At 47.8% G+C, this 17450-nt stretch overlaps 1 protein-coding gene across 1 annotated transcript in view; it reads left to right on the top strand.

The window, feature by feature from the left end:
* AACS (acetoacetyl-CoA synthetase) overlaps window positions 1-5229 on the top strand; it is a 43302-nt gene extending 38073 nt beyond the window's left edge. Inside the window, exons 17-18 of the mRNA XM_056859399.1 lie at window positions 969-1171; window positions 5076-5229. Of these exons, the coding sequence (XP_056715377.1) occupies window positions 969-1171; window positions 5076-5213 (341 nt within the window). The 3' untranslated portion in view covers window positions 5214-5229. The remainder of the gene's footprint in view (window positions 1-968; window positions 1172-5075) is intronic.
* Window positions 5230-17450: the final 12221 nt, after the last annotated feature.

Genomic DNA, 17450 nt, shown 5'->3' with positions numbered 1-17450 from the left:
GCAATTTTTTTCAAAAAAAGAAAAGGGCTCGCCTTCTGCAAGCGTGGCATTTGTGTAATGAGGCCTATGGCACAAGGATTGTGTTGAGCCACCTGGCGTGAACAATCCCCTGGCTTTGGTGAGAGAGACACGCACAAGGGCCTGGTTGTCTTGAGAGGAGCATTGTTCATAGATTCCCTTGACTGTTCATAGATTCTCTTGACTGCTCTCTGTTCATAGATTCTCTTGACTGCTCTCTGCTGCCATAACTCTTGTGTGCACACAAAGACGTTGCCAGCAAAGCAGTGGAGAATCTGCAGCAAGAAAGGGAGGGCTGAGTGACAGTGGCGTAAAATCGGGGGCCCAGTAAGCCGGATTAGCATGGAGTAGTGGTTTGGAGTGGTGGACTCTGATCTGGAGAACTGGGTTTGATTCCCCAGTCCTCCACGTGAAGCCAGCTGGGTGACCTTGGGCTAGTCACACTTTCTCAGTCCCACCTACTTCACAATGTGTCTGTTGTGGGGAGGGGACGGCATATAAAAGTTGGCATATAAAAACCAACTCTTCTCCTTCTCCTCCTCGAAACAATTTTATGTTTCTTACAAGTGAAATTCTGATCTGACAAGCTGGTTAAAAATCATGAGGGCCCTCCAGGGAGGCTGAATGGTCATTTCTAAGTAGAGTTGCCAACTCCTGGTTGGGAAATACTTGGAGGTTTTGGGGGTCGAGCCTGGGGAGGGGACCTCAGCAGGGTATAGTGCCGTAGAACCCACCCTCCAAAGCAGCTGCTTTCTCTCTGTAGTCTGGAGATCAGTTGTAATCCCAGGAGAATTCCAGGCTCCCCCGGAGGTTGGCAACCCTATTCCCAAGGTTGGGTTTGGCCCAGAAACACGGTCACCCCTTCTTTGCACTGGAAGGGCATCGTCCTGTCCCTGTCGATGCATACTTAGTAGGACCGGGAAACCTAAGCCAATGTTTTGTTTCCTCAGTGGAAGCTTTTGAAGAGGTCTCAGACAGCCTGTGCATCCCTCAGTACAGCAAGGACGGGGAAGAGAGAGTCATCCTGTTCCTGAAAATGGCCTCCAACCAGGTGTTCAGCCTGGATCTTGTGCAACGGATAAAGGAAGCCATTCGCCTGGCGCTCTCTGCCAGGCACGTCCCTAGTCTTATTCTGGAAACTGAAGGCATTCCGGTATGTCAAGGCGCCAATTTCTTATTTCTTTCTCCTTTCTCTCTCTTTCTCTCCCCCCCACCCTTGTCACCTTGGAATAGTAATTAGGGAGCAAGTTGTCATCTCTCTTCAAAGCCCACACACGCCTGGAAATTTTAGCCTCGCCGTTTTGAAAAAGTGGATTGGAGTTTTATAAATAGTTTGGCTGGGTTGCTTAGCAACTTGTGTGTGTGTTTCTGCCTTTCTTCTGGAAGAAGTCTTTTTCTTTTTAAACCCCTTCCCCATTTCCTAACAAAACATTTCTCTCTGGTTTATAAATATACGTGTTTTCTGTTGATGTATCAAGTATTCTTGGGAGTTTTCAATTAAATATAAATGGGATGATTAATTTTGGCTTTTTTGGTGTTCAAAAAAAAGCTGTCTTCATCCGAGGGCTCTGTTCTTGAAAACCAGGGGGGAGAAATTCTTTCAGAAGGGAGTTGCCTCCTTTAAACGTTCTCAGCACATTTGGGGAAGGATCTTGAAGAAATTCTGGCCGGTTTGTGTGTGTGTGTGTGTGTGTGTGTGTGTTGTGCCATCAAGTCTCTTCCGACTCATGGCGACGCTGTGAGTGAAAGTCCTCCAAAATGTCTTATCTTTGACAGCCTTGCTCAGATCTTGCAAATTGAAGGCTGTGGCTTCCTTCATTGAGTCAATCCATCTCTTGTTGGGTCTTCCTCTTTTCCTGCTGCCCTCAACTTTTCCTAGCATGACTGTCTTTTCCAGTGACTCTTGTCGTCTCATGGCGTGACCAAAATACGATAGCCTCAGTTTAGTCATTTTAGCTTCTAGGGTCAGTTCAGGCTTGATTTGATCTAGAACCCACTGATTTGTTTTTTGGCAGTCCACGGAATCCGTAACACTCTCCTTCAACACCACATTTCAAAGGAATCTATCTTCTTCCTATCAGCTTTCTTCAATGGCCAACTTTCACACCCATACATAGTAGTAGGGAATACGATGGCATGAATTAAACTGGCCAGTTTACAGTCCTGGTAAATTTTAACTGGGATGAAAGGAATTGCTTGTGCTTTCTACCCATGAAGAGAAAAATCCCGGTTTGAAAAATTCTGTATAAGAGACTTTCACTACTTCATGTTGTATCTTGAGGGCATGTCTATACCATGACTTGAGCCGTCTTGCCCCAGAGAATCTTGGGAACTGTAGTTCTGTGAGGTATATTAGGTATATTGTCGAAGGCTTTCACGGTCAGAGTTCATTGGTTCTTGTAGGTTATCCGGGCTGTGTAACCGTGGTCTTGGTATTTTCTTTCCTGACGTTTTGCCAGCAGCTGTGGCAGGCATCTTCAGAGGAGTAACACTGAAGGACAGTGTCTCGTGAAGGACAGTGTCTCACAGTGTCTGTGAGACACTGTCCTTCAGTGTGACTCCTCTGAAGATGCCTGCCACAGCTGCTGGCGAAACGTCAGGAAAGAAAATACCAAGACCACGGTCACACAGTCCTGATAACCTACAAGAACCTATGTTAGGTATATCTACCAGAACTCTTAGCACTGTTGCTAAACAGCAGTTCCCTAGGGTCATTATTTTTTTGTTGGGGAAATTGAGTGGAGATACAGAGTGGTGTACTGGTTAAGAATGGCAAACTCTAATCTGGAGAGCCGGGGTTGATTCCCTGCTCCTTCACATGAAGCCTGCTGGGCTACCCTGAGCCAGTCACGGTTTTTCTCCGAACTCTCTCAGCCCCACCTACCTCCCAAGGTGTCTGTTGTGGGGAGAAGAAGGGAAGGCAATTGTAAGCCACTTTGAGATGCCTTAAAGAGCCAGCATGGTGTAGTGGTTAAGAGCGGTCGCTTGGAGCAGTGGACTCTGATCTGGAGTACTGGGTTTGATTCCCAGCTCCTCCACATGAGTGGTGGAGGCTAATCTGGTGAACTGGATTTGTTTCCTCACTCCTCCACATGAAGCTAGTTGGGTGACCTTGGGCTAGTCACAGCTCTCTTAGAGCTCTCTCAGCCCCACCCTACCTCAGAGGGTGTCTGTTGTAGGGAAGGGAAGGTGATTGTAAGCCAGTTTGATTCTGCCTTAAGTGGTAGAGGAAGTCGGCACATAAAAACCAGCTCTTTTTCTTCTTCTAAGGTAGAGAAAAGTGGGGTATAAAAACCAGCTCTTCGCCTTATTCTTAATATTGCTTGGATCCAGGGAAGGTTTCGGAAGGAGAGCGCTCATGACCGTTTCGTTCAAGGCAGTTTTAAGACTTCCCTTAACAGAAGCGTGAACCGACTTCTGATTCCAGCCGGTTGCTCCCTTCCCTCCCTTGGGTTGATGGGCCTGGAGAAGGCCCGGGAGGTGGTTGGACTGTCAGCTGCTTGATGCTGCAGGAGATATTTTTTCCTCCGGGCATCTCCGTGAGGAGAACACACCGAAGAATGGTTTTGAGCTTGTACACGACAGCTGGTAGCTTCAGGAACCCTCATTTGGATCATTAATTAGTTCACACACTCAGACGGTAGAGCTGAATTTTAATTAAGCTGGAGGCATAGGTGCGCCGACCAAAGTGATCTACGCTGTGTGCTTGCCTTTGTGAGAGCCAGCAGGGGGTCGTGCTTAAGAGCAGCGGACTCTAAGCTGCTGAACCGGGTTGGTTTCCCCATTCCCGTGGCTCAATGGTAGAGCCTCTGCTTGGCATGCAGAAGGTCCCAGGTTCAATCCCCGGCATCTCCAGTTAAAGGGACTAGGCAAGTAGGTGATGTGAAAGACCTCTGCCTGAGACACCGGATAGCTGCTGCCGGTCTGAGTAGATGATACTGACTTTGATGGACCAAGGGTCTGATTCAGTAGAAGGCAGCTTCATGTGTGTTCATGTGAAGCCAGCTGGGTGACCTTGGGCTAGTCGCAGTTCTCTTAGAGCTCTCTCACACGCACCTACCTCTCGGGGTGTCTGTTGTGGGGAGGGGAAGGGAAGGTGATTGTAAGCCGGTTTGATTCTCCCTTAAGTGGTAGAGGAAGTCAGCATATAAAAAGCAACACTTCTTCTCCTTCTCCTCCTCTTTGCCCCCTTAAACTAAACCTTTACCTGGAATAGAAGAAAAAATGACGATGTTTCGCTTCTGCTAAAAAGGCAGTTTCAGGTGGGTAGCCGTGTTGGTTTGCAGTAGAACCAGCGAGATTCGAGGCCAAAAGGGTTTCCCGGGTGCTCATATGAGTGAACACCGGCATTTCCTACGCACCTGGACCAGGGAAGGGGTTTAAGGCTAGAGAAATGTTGTTTCTGAAGGGCCTACAGGCTCCTGCCACAGTAACGTGCGCTTAGTGCAAGAATTTGGGGCTCACCCAGCAAAACCTGCCTGGAAGGTAGATTGTTTCTCTTGCGGGGGGAGGGGGTTTGCAGCTTCAAGCCCTGGATGCGTAATATGTGGGGCTCGTTGTTGCCAGAGGTGGCAACAGACACAAGTCTCTGTCAGGAGGGTCGGTCTGTCCACTGTCAGCTGTAGAGACTCAGTGGAACCTCCAGCGACAGGAGCAGTGTACCCCCAAACAACAGCTACCATAAATCATACAGTTAAAGTGGCACTTTAGTCTGTTACGAATGTGAAGGTAGAATGCAGCAAATGCAAGCTTTTTTCCTCCCCTGGGTTAATGGATTTTGAGTGGAAGCGGCTGATCGGGTGTTGGCAGGGTTGCCAGGTCCCTCTTTGCTACCGGCGGGAGGTTTTTGTGGTCAAAGTCTGAGGGAGGGAGGGGTTTGGGGAGGGACTTAAATGCCATAGAGTCCAATGGCCAACAGCCATTTTCTCCAGGTGAACTGATCGCTATCGGCTGGAGATCAGTTGTAATAGTGGGAGATCCTCCAACTAGGACCTGGAGGTTGGCAACCCCTAGGTGTCGGCCTGCAGGTTACCGCGGCTTTGTTCTTGTATTCACAGTATACAATAAACGGGAAGAAAGTCGAAGTGGCCGTCAAGCAGATCATCGCCGGCAAAGAAGTCGAGCAGCGGGGCATCTTCTCCAATCCGGAGACGCTGGGCCTCTACCGAGATATCCCCGAGCTACGTGGCTACTGAAGCAGTCGGCCTTCCCATCTCCGTGTGTTTGTGTGCGTGAGCGTGCGTGGGGTTTTGTACTTATGTGTATATATGTACATGAATTCTGTATCTAAAGGAGAGCCTCTTATTTAAGCGGCGGCGTTTCCTTTTTGCAAGAGGAAGTGCCGTTCCTTGGCCAAGTGTTACATGTCAAGGCTTTTGGGCTGGAAGTTGCAAACCTCCCATTGTTTTCGGTGCTCTTCCGCCCGCCGGGAAGTGTTTACTTGCCTCGACTCACTTACCGGGCACCGGGGCCTTTTATAATACTCTTAAACTCCTCTCCCTCCCTCTGCCACATTCTTTTCTGGTTTTTTTTTTAAATGAAACCGAGCGGGTTAAACTCACAGGATGGCCGTATCCCGTTTGGAGTAAAGCGGTTTTGAAGGCGCGTTCTGGCAAACTGCCAAGTTTCTGGGGGAAGTCCCTCCCTCCTTGGTCGGATGATGGTGCGCCCTTCCCCCCTGAGCTTGCGCTGCAGCGCATAGCCATGTGGTACTTTGCGCGTGTGAGAAAGCGTTCTTGGTTCCTGTAGAGCTGGCCGGGACCCCAAGAGACCCGGCTGGTATCCCATGCGAATTGAAAGCACGTTGCGGACTGTGTCCCAGAATGCTTTTCTTTTCTTTTTCTTTTAATTTTTTTTTTAAAAAAGTTTTATTTCTACTTGAGAATGCTTTTCAGCACGCAAGCCTGCTGTTAAGTAGGCAGCTTGTAGAAATTGCGTCCCGAGTAAACAAAATTAAGTGGATTAATGGGTCTCCTCTTTCTCTGCAGCGTTTACTTGGCTTTTCTTTTTAACAGACACTTTCGGTTAGTTCTAACCTTTCTTAAGTAAAGTTTTTTTATTTAAATAAAAATATTATTAAAAAAAACCTTTCAGATCTGAGCGCAAGTGTTCTTGCCGATATTCCAAAGAACGCTTTCTGCTACAGCGTGAAGATTTTTGCCCTTGCCTAGAGACGGGTCATGTGCTAAGCCCCGGCGCACTCACTGAGACAGGTTATAGAGAGCAGTGACTTTTGAAGTCCTACCAGTGTTGACAGGACTTCAGTGCAGCCAAGTTTCCTTGAAGTGGCTTTGATCTCTCTCCCCCTCTCACCCCTAATTCCAAATGACCCCTTGCAAAAAGAGGGAGATGGTGGCATTGAAGCACACACAGTATTCAGCCAGCTTAAAATCTGGCGAGAATGTCAGCACTTAAGAAAGGTAAGAGATGCCGGATTCCTTCACGTGTACACAAAGGCAGTGCGGGAACACCAAAAGTCAGCCGCTGAGGCTCTCTGCTCGAACATCTGCTTGAACACCCATGACTTGGTTGTTTTTTTTTAAATAGTGGGATCTTTCCAGCGGCTCACAGCAGGCAAAGGCCTCACTAACCCCTTCTTTTCCAGAGCGAACAGTGGAGGCTTTGGCCTCGGCTACCTAAAACAATTTGTTTGTGGCTTGGCTTCCACACATGGGAATTGGCAGCTGAGGTGTATCAGCAGAAAATTCCGACTTCTCTTCCTGCTGCCGCTACGTGTGTGTTTTTGGAAACCTGCCCAAGAGCCCTTTGCCTAGGATCTTGGCCGGTGTGGGGAGAAATCAGGTGGGAATAATGGAGGAGGGCAGACTTCATAGGATTAAGGGCTAGGCTGGAGCCAATAGGGAAGCCCTCTTTGGGGCGGAATTGACTCTGCAGGCTGCCGATCGCTTACCCCCCACACCAGAACCCCACGGAGCTCGAAGTTTGTGACCGATGTATGTAACTTTTTTTAAAAAAACAACAATGACAACTGTGCAATCTTGGAAAAAGGACCTAAAATGATTTTCTTGGTGCTTTGATCTTTCTTGCGTTGCAAAGGGATCTGTTTGTAAAAAATAAAATGCGCTCTTACAACGGTGAAAACCAGTCGATGGCAGCAACTACAATCTGTGTTTTTATAAAGAGTTGTAGCTACCGTACGGGGAAAAACGCCTGGCGCTCGCCAGTTCCTTCACCACTTTGAATATGTTGTGGGTAAATTCTGTATTTTGGGACTTTTCCAAACAAATCATGCTGTCGAGGGAGCCCCAACACTGTTATAAGACATTTAAACAATAAAATAGCAGAAGAAGTGGACATTTTTTAATAGACTGAATGCCTTGCACCGAGCATGGATTTGCAAAGGGCCTGGCAGTTGCCAGATGTCACAGTTTGGGGCAGTTGGTGACCCACCAGAGGAGCAAGGCTTGAAAAAATGAAGCTGCTAGTTGGATTTATCACTCCTCTGTGTCCCCTAGCAGGGGAGGGGCTTCATTGGTTGCTTTCCCTCTACCAGTATTTGGGTGTCGGGTTGCACTGGGATTCCTGCCCTCTTTGGAAGGGCGGGGGGGAAGCATTGTTATAGCCCGGAAAGCAGCAGACAGACCTGGAGAATACTATAAGCCAGGCTGATACTGCAAAGAACCTGATGGAGAGAATGCAAATGCATCTGAGCGAGGAGACCTCTGCTTGTAATCCGGAAATAAGCTGCTCCTTAAAATCAAAGACTGCCCTGAGAGATCTGCTGGGAAACAGAAGCTGTTTCATTGAGGGTTTGCGGCAGGATTGGGAAATGCCTGGAGATTTGGGGGGGGGGGCGCCTGAAGAGGGCAGGGTTTGGAGAGGGGAGGGACTTCAGTGGCGTAGAGTCCAATTGCCAAAACAGCCATTTTCTCCAGGGCAACTGATGTCTATCAGCTGGAGATCAGCTGTAATGGTAGGAGACCTCCAGCCACCACCTGGAGGATTGCAGCCTATGTGGAGGGCATTTTCCATGCCATAACCTGTTGACCCATTTGTAGCATATCGAGCCTTTCTCTTAACCCTCCCCCACGTTCATTGATCAATGTGTGCATTTGCCCTGGGATGGAACCCAGATCCTCCTTGTCCCTTGAAGGTGTGTGTGGGTGCTATAGTGGAAGGGGTGGGAGGCCTGTGGTGGTCTCCAGCAGGTGGGATAGATCAACCAGAGGAAAGCTGGAAGCAACCGTATTGGATCTGACTGGTTTAGGACAGTGCTTTCCAACCTTTTGGGTATGGTAACCCACAAGCCCAAAGTTTCTTGGAATGGTTGGTGACCCTCTTCAGAAAACAGCATGCACAAATCACAAACCCGGGACCTGTTTTTTCAGGCTTTGTGGGGGAGCACAGGATGGGAAACGCTTGTTTAAGATTTCAGGTCTCTGGGTTAGGACTATCAGTGAACTCGATTCTGCACATTATAGAATCAGAGTTGGAAGGGACCACCGGGGTCATCTAGTCCGACCCCCTGCACAATGTAGGAAATTCCAAATGATCTCCCCCCACACACCCCCAGTGACCCCTACCCATTCCCAGAAGATGGCCAAGGTGCCCTCCCTCTCATGATCTGCTTAAGGTCATAGAATGACTGACAGATGGCCATCTAGCCTCATAGAATCATAAGAGTTGGAAGGAACCACCAGGGTCATCTAGTCCAACCCCCTGCACAATACAGGAAACTCACAACTACCTCCCACACACACACCCAGTGCCCAGAAGAAGGTGGTCTTAAAAACCTCCAGGGAAGGAGAGCACCAGCCTGTTCCACCGAGGAACCGCTGTGTTAGAAAATTCTTCCTAATGTCTAGACGGAAACTCTTGATTTTAACCTGTTGGTTCTGGTCTGAACCTAATCATCATCGAAACCTATTTTGATAACAAAATCAGCTCCAGAAGATTAACACGTGGTTAAAATCAAAGTAAACGTGTAATATGGCAAGTATGAGACCGTAAACATATGTTGAGAGGGAAACGGAGAATAAAGCCCCCCCCCTCCATCAACCAGGCAGAGCTGCTAAGACTTTGTCAACGGCTTCCGTATCCTTCATGCCCGCAGGCAAAATTTCGCAGCGCCAATATCATAGCTAATGAGATTCTGCACTTTTAAAACCTCTTCAGCGTATGGGTTGGTAAATAAGCTGTTTACAGCGAGGACACAAACCTGTGAAGTGCTTCCTCCTTCAAATTGACAGGGTCAGATACCCACGGCACCTCCGCATTTTGGGGTTCTGCCTAGCAGCATGCTTTTCAACTTTACGCAGTGAAGGATCTCTCTCCGGGTCTGCTTTCCAGGGATACAACTGGGAGATACCAGAGATTGATGTATGTATTTATTTAATTTCTATCCTGCCTTTTCCCGATGAGGGTCAAGCTAACAACCATGCATTTATCCCATCAAATACATCTAATCCTAAAACCTGTGTACGACAATAATAACGTTAAACCTAAATTAACCAGAATTATCTAAAAGCTTATTAAAAGATGGCATCCTAATAGGGATGAAGAGTTGGTTTTTATATGCCGACTTGCTCCGCCACTTAAGGAAGAATCAAACCAGCTTGCAATCACCTTCCCTTTCCCTCAACAGACGCCCGGTGAGGTAGGCGGGGCTTAGAGAGCTCTAAGAGAGCTGTGACTAGCCCCAGGTCACCCAGCTGGCTTCATGTGGAGGAGTGGGGAAACCAACCCGGTTCACCAGATCAGAGTCCGCCGCTCAGCTCACGTGGAGGAGAGGGGAATCAAATTCCCTTTGTATTATTATCACCCTGCTAGGTGGGGGAAACCTCATGCGGATGAGCAAAAAACAACAGAGGGACACAGACTGAATCGGGGAACTTCATGTAAACGGATCTGTCCATGGCTAGAAGAGAAAGGGTGCAGAAGAGAACATAGTGCAGGGGTCCCCGGTGTGGTGCCTGTGGGCGCTATGGTGCCTAACAACATTTTTCCTGGTGCCTACCAAGTGTTTTTTTGAAAATGTTTGGGGGCCAAGCAGGGCTTTTGCCCAGCAAGGCTTCTGTTTGACCATTGGGAATTTGACCGGCTGTGCAGATTTTAAAGAAAATGTTGTTTTGGCAGCAGCTGCCACCTCCCACCACAAAGATCTTCACCGTGTGACTGAAGAGCGGCAGTAGCCGTTTTGTGGTTGGCGGGGTTTGGGGAGGGGAGGGACTTCAATGCCATAGAGTCCAATGGCCAAAGTGGCCATTTTCTCCAGGGGAACTGATCTCTGTCGGCTGGAGATCAGTTGTAATGGTAGGAGGTCTCCAGCTGGTACCAGGAGGTTGGCAACCCCATTGGGAATCCCGATGTACTGCTTCATGGGTAGTAGAAATGCTCAGGCATTGGGATAGAGGCTTGTGCGGGGGGATGGCGGTTTCGGTGTGCGAAAACAGATGCATAATATCCAAGTTGGAAGGGATTCCTTCCCCAAGACACAAAACCCCTTGCCTCTGATTAAAAGTTCTTCTAGAGTCTAGCGGTGCCAGCTCCCTCTTTGGTATTCTAAATATAAACGCTGTTTTAGCTTGCCTCCACGTATTCATTAAAAGTTCATTACCCGTTCTTTAACTCGTGCAAAATATCTGGAGTTTACAAAGCACTCTGATCATTATTAATAAGTAAATCTGGAACAGTTCGTTAATTGATGGCAGATGGTTCAGAGAGGCACCGATAAACTACGGAAGAATGTGAAGGGTTTAGCCAAAACGGGTTTCTTTTTTTTGAGCGCTGGCTTATAACAAATGCATTTTAGCATTGGCGGCAGATGGAATTTAATCTTTTGCTCCTGTTTCCTGTATCGTTTGGAAGCCGCTTTGTAAGGCACACACCCACAAAGGACAGATGGGGTTTCCTGTGTCTCTAGTAGTTACAGAAGAACGGTGGAATAATCCTTTTGAGAGTCACCCTGGGGCAAAGAGTTCTGATGTTCTCCCAAATGAACAGATGAGTCATGATTGCTGGTTAGGCCTGGTCTATGCCTGTAGCTGAATGAGGTGGTAGATCTGAAACCATGGTATGAAGTTGGTCTACTAACCTTGGTTATTCTTAAATTATTGTTTTATGGGCTTGTCCGGTACCGCCCTCACTGGGCCAGGTCATGTCTCTGTAGAGGAAAGACTGACACTGTTGAGATCACCATTTGAAGCAAACCGTGATTTGAATGATTGGTTACAAGCTGGATTTACAAGTTAGCCGTAGTTAACTGATGGTTTTGTACTATGTCTGAGCAGAACCAGAATATCCTACTCAGCCATTTATTGGAAGTAATGGGCTGTCCTCTGTTGGAAACAGGGATGTTGGACTAGATGGACATATAGTTTGTTCCAACAGGGTTGCTCACCTGGTTGATCGTTGCTATTTTGCTTCTTTTCAAATTGTTTTGTACTAATGGAGAATCAGTACTGTTATGTTGATGTTATTTAAAATGTCCTAAATTTATGGAACTTTTGAATATTTGTATACTGCTTTTAAAAAGTGACCTATAAATTAATAAAATTTTGAAACCTCCCTCCCTCCCCTTGGATCAACTGAAAATGGTGTCCACGATTAAGCGGCAGATTTCTTTACAAAGTGTTAATTATGTTTAAAATGGAATATACATGACTGACCAGCACTGACAAAAAGACCAAGTCCTATGAGGAAAGGTTGGGTATGTTTAGCCTGGAGAAGACCAAGAGGGGATATGATCACCATCTTCAAGTACTTGAAAGGCTGTCATAGAGAGGAGGGTGCCGAGTTGTTTTCTGTTGCCCCAGAAGGTTGGACCAGAACCAACGGGTTGAAATAAAATCACAAGAGTTTCCGTCTAGACATTAGGAAGAATTTTCTAACAGTTAGAGCGGTTCCTCAGTGGAACAGGCTTCCTCGGGAGGTGGTGGTCTCTCCTTCCCTGGAGGTTTTGAAATAGAGGTTAGATGGCCTTTTGTCAGCAATGCTGATTCTAGGCAGATCATGAGAGAGGGGGCACCTTGGGCATCTTCTGGGCAAGGAGTAGGGGTCACGGGGTGTTGGGGGAAGGTAGTTGTGAATTTCCTGCATTGCGCAGGGGGTTGGACTAGATGACCCTGGTGGTCCCTTCCGACTCTATGATTCTATGATATCCCTTGTACACATTGGTGGGAATTCTAAAAGAGCTGGCTCCCAGTACCTGTTCTCTTGTCCCTTCCCCCATGCTTCCAGAGAATCACAACACACAGCTCTACATAAAACAAAATAACATGATAAATTTTGTCGGGCCAACGAGGTGGCACCTGGTGGTTACGGCATCCCTCGGGGCGGACTGAGCAGCTGTTGCAAACTGCAGCAAGGATTCCTTGCCAACCTGCTTGCTCCTTTTAATTGCAAAAAAACCCCCCAAAAACTCTGGCCATTCTAATAACCGTTTCAGCATCTCTGGGGAAGCACTTCAGCGCTTTATCTCTGTTTTAAGAGTAGAGGATTTAATCTGTGGGAAAGGAGCCATTTCTCCCACCCACCCCCTACTAGGGATAACTTTATTGTTTAAAATCCGAAAATTAGAACAGTATGAATATGTGTGCTTATTGCTTTTTTTTTTTTTAAGAAAAAGAAACTGCATCATATGCAAATCCAGCCCACCCTGGAGTTGCGCGTTGGAACAATATGGCAGCCATTGGGCTTTGGAGAGCGCTCCGATTTATGCCTTCCTGGGATTCAGGGGCCTCGTTTAGATTCCAATCATGAGATAATCAACAGCCGTCGGAGCGTTTTGTTCGACATGATCTGAGTGCAAATGGGAAGAGGTCTGCTATGCATAAGAGGCTCCAGAAATCCAGCCGATGGAACGTTTTCCAGCCAACACAAACAAGTACTCCCCCAAATATGAAGTCAGTGAGCAACAGCCTTTATGCAATTTCTCATCGTTGTTTCTGATGTCCAAAGGGTTGTTGTTGATTTGCCCCCTCCTGAACAGCCGTCAGACTAGGGTTGCCAAGCTCCAGGTACTGGTAAACAAAAGTTAGCCTGCTGTACAAGTATTGTGCTATTACAACTGATCTCCAGCCGATAGAGATAAGTTCCCCTGGAGAAAATGGCTGCTTTGGCAATTGGACTCGATGGCGTTGAAGTCCCCCCTTCCCCAAACCCCGCCCTTCTCAGACTCTGCCTCTAAAACCTCCCACCGATAGCGACCCTACGTCAGACAGAGAAGCACTTCATAGGGGTGGAGAAGGTAAGACCCAGTAAAGGATAGTGGTCAGAATGCTGGAGTAAGATCTGGGAGACCCAGGTTCAAATCCCCCACTCTGTCATAGAAACTTTCTGGGTGATCTTAGGCTAGTCATTCACTTTCAGCTTAACCTACCTTACAGGGTTGGTGTTGTGGGTCAGTCTCAGTCCTGGGCTGATAACAGAGGAGCCGTCGCAGGCAGAAGCTAGGACAGAGAAACAGTTGCAGCCAGAAGCTGCTGCTCCTGGCCTTCAGCCTTCCAGTTCAGGAACTCAAGCCCTTCCTGGAACCCAGCAACAGGCAGCCTCACCTTTAGGGTTGCCAGAACCTTCAGAACAACGAAGCAGGCATCTACGAAGAGAACCGCAGAAGAGAATTGCAGGAAAGACGACAAAATGAACACACATGAAGCTGCCTTCTACTGAATCAGACCCTCAGTCCATCGAAGTCTGTATTGTCTACTCAGACTGGCAGCGGCTCTCCAGGGTCTTAAGTAGAGCCCTTTCACGTCATCTCCTTGCCTAGTCCCTTTAACTGGAGATACCAGGGATTGAACCTGGGACCTTCTGCATGCCAAGCAGATGCTCTACCACTGAGCCACAGCCCCTCCCCTTGGTGGCTCAGCACAGATCAATTACTGGCAGCAAGGCGTGGCGGCAGTGCAGGGCTGATGAATGACACCTGGCTTGCAATGCCGGAATAGCCTCATTATTAACTACAGCTGGCTCATCCATCCCAGCAAGTCAGTTTCCTATTTAAGTAACTAGCAAAGAAAAGCTAGTGTGGCTACTAGTCAAAATAGATACTAGTCGTGATGCACATTCTCTCTAGGTGCTGTGGAACATGCCTATTATATTAGGTGCTGTGGAACCCAGGCAGGATGGTGCTGCTGCAGTCGTCTTGTTTGGGGGCTTCCTAGAGGCACCTGGTTGGCCACTTTATGAACAGACTGCTGGACTTGATGGGCCTTGGTCTGATCCAGCAGGGCTTTTCTTAGGTTCTTATGTTTTGGTTGTCTGTCAATCCATTTTTCTCCTGCCCTTCTCCTAAGGGGTTCAGGAAGGACCCCCGTAGTAGTTGTATCAGCCAGGTAACAGAGCCATAGTGTTTTGCCTCTAGATCTGATGCAAATAGATCCGTATCGCCTCTGGGCCATCCCAACCTTCTCTTGATCCAGATCACAAACGAGGCCAAACATGCTACCACCTCGTCCTCCGCAAAATGATGTGCCGCCAGAAATTTGCATCTGCCTCCTTTCTTGCCATGCGTACTTGATACTTGACGGTTCAGGAATTAATGGAAGACTGTGGTGAGCGCAAAGCGAACTTGTTGTACAAGGTTAATTTTCCCACTACAAACACCCTGCGTTTTGAAGTGACCCGTCTCTTTGAGAGCTCCAAATCTATTTCATGCTTCGTTCGCTTCAGAGGTTTCTGCCTTTGTGTCGGAACTATTTTCCTGCCCTGTTGGGGCATAAAGAGGGATGAGATAAGTGTGCGTGAGTGAGTATGTGTGGAATACATCAAACTTTGAATACATCTGGGAGTTGGGGGAAATAATTACCTAGTGTGGGGATTCTTGGAAAGTGGTTCGGAGAGGCATCAATGTGTTAGATTGCCATCCGCTGTCTTCTGTAAATGTGTCGGTGAAAGGCATTATTTAAGTCCACTGGTGAGAACTAGATTAAAAGACCTGGGGACGTTTGCGTGTGTGTATTCAGAGGGGAGAGATTCAATAGCTCATCTCTGCGCCTGTCCACCGCCCATGAAAGACGAGCATGCGGGGAGAGAGAACATGATTTCGCAAGAGAACGGGCGAGGCAGTCGCCTACCCATGACTTAATTATGCGTTTGGAAAGTTCTGTTCCGAAAAGGTGGCAGGCGATCTAATTTAATCATTATGGTCCTGAGGCTAGAGGTGCTCCATCTCAGAACTTAGTCCCAGGCCCGGAGAGAGAACGTTTTTGAACATTTTCACCATGCTTGAAGGTAATAACTTGGTCGAAAAGTTATATATTGGCAAGGCAGCCTCGATTATTGATATATCAAGAGGACGGCGACGAAAAAGGTCAGGGGGTTGGAAAATGAAGTTGATGAAGGAAGGCCAAAGGGACATGTTTAGCTTAGAGAAGAGGGTGGTGGGGTCGTGCTCTTGAGGTACGTGAAAGGCTCTGGGCTGGGGCAGACTCGCCCTTTGACTTAGAATAATAGAAACATAGAGTTGGAAGGGATCGCCAGGGTCATCTAGTCCAACCCCCTGCACAATGCAGAAAATTCACTGCTACCTCCCCCCCCCCCCAGTGACCCCTACTCCATGCCTAGAAGATGGGGAAAAACACTCCAGGATCCCTGGCCAGTTTGGCCTGGAGGAAAATTGCTTCCTGACCCCAAAGTGGTGATCAGCATTACCCTGGGCATGTAAGAAAGGGCCACGGGAGCCAACATTGACACAACCCTTCCTGCCGTCTCATGATCTGCCCAACTTCACAGAATCAGCATTGCTGACAGATGGCCATCTAGCCTCTGCTTAAAAACCTCTTAAGAAGGAGAGCCCACCACCTCTCAAGGAAGCCTGCTTCACTGAGGAACCGCTCCAACTGTTAGAAAATTCTTCCCAATGTTTAGCCGGAAACTCCTGATTTTATTTCAACCCGTTGGTTCTGGTCTGACCTTCTGGGGCAACAGAAAACAACTCGGCACCATCCTCTATATGACACCCCTTCAAGTACTTGAAGATGGTTATTATATCACCCCTAAGTCTTCTCCTCTTCAGGCTAAACATATTCAGCTTCTTCAACCTTTCCACGCAGGACGTGGTCTCCAGCCCCCTCACCATCTTCATTGCCCTCCTCTGGACACATTCCAGACTTAATGGGAAAGAAGCCTTGGGCAACGGTTTTCTGACATTGAGGAATGCCCCGACATTGTCCGACATGGAATCCCTGTTCATTAATTGGGGTTGCCAACTCCTGTGTTGGGAAATTCCTGGAAACTTGGGGGATGGAAACTGGAGAGGGCAGAATTTTGGGAGCAGTCGGAGCTTCACTGGGATGTGATGTCGTAGAGCCCACCTTACAAAGCAGCCATTTTCCCAAGGGGAACAGATGTCTGGAAATCAGTTGTAATTCAGGAGGATCTTCAGAGTCCCCCGCCCTGGAGGTTGGCAATCCTTATTGATGGTGCCTTCTCCTGGTGCCTTTCAGCCTCTTGCAACAGAGAGGGCTCCTTACATCGAGGGAAAGCATGACCATTTAGGGGAATGGAGCTACAGTAACATCTTACCGGGCTTTTGCTGAAGCCTGGCTTTTCCTTTCCTGCTTCAATAATTGTACAGAGCTTGGACAGGGCCAGAGGCATCAGCTGGAGAGTAAGGGCAAAGGGCTTTTGGCCCTTGGGCACTTAGCCAATGGCTTGCAACTTATGCCTTCAAACAAGCCAGCCAATGAGTCCAGCAGCTCTGTCTTGAGCAGTTTCCTTGTTTACTGGTGTGTTTATGGAGTATTTGCTCTATTGTAAAATGCTTTGGGCTCCTCCAGGAAGAAAAGCAAGGTAAAAATAAAACAAACCCCTCTGTAGAACCAACATTACCTCTTTCTCAGCCAAGTCTCTTCTCAAGTTGACAGGGTTGCCAACCTCCAGGTGGGGCCAGTAGATCTCCCAGCATTACAGCTGAGCTCCAGGCTGCGGAAATCAGTTCCCTTGGAGAATATGGCAGCTTTGGAAGGTGGGTCCAATGGCATTAAAACCCACTGAGATCTCTCCCCTTCTCAAATCCCACCTTCCCTAGCATCCATCTCCAAATCTCCAAAAATTTCCAGCGTTGGCAACCTTAAGTCAACAGTTGCCTAAACTTGGGCTTATTCACACCCGCAGAAGGGGGTGGGGAAAACCTGCCTCTCTGCTTCTACCTTTAGCAACTTCAAGATGACAGATTGATTTAAAAGCGGGGGCGGGGGGAGGAAAGACAAATCAAATCCCACAGTCTGCTAGATGATGAAATGTATTGATTGCCACATACAGTTTCAAATCTGTATTGATGGCTGCCGCATTCTCAGCTCTGCCTGGCGAAACCTGTAATTAGATTTAGGGGGAGACCAGTCGATTCCCATGCCATCAAAATATTAAAAGGCTTTGTCGCGAGAATCCAGCCTTCTAGGACTGGGGCCTGATTGAATTTCCAGGGAAGTATTATTTATAAACCCTTAAGACAGCAGTTTCGGAAATGGCAG

The sequence above is a fragment of the Euleptes europaea genome, chromosome 13, assembly GCF_029931775.1.
Source record: "Euleptes europaea isolate rEulEur1 chromosome 13, rEulEur1.hap1, whole genome shotgun sequence".
NCBI lineage: Eukaryota > Metazoa > Chordata > Lepidosauria > Squamata > Sphaerodactylidae > Euleptes > Euleptes europaea.
This window is presented reverse-complemented; position numbering and strand designations above follow the sequence as displayed.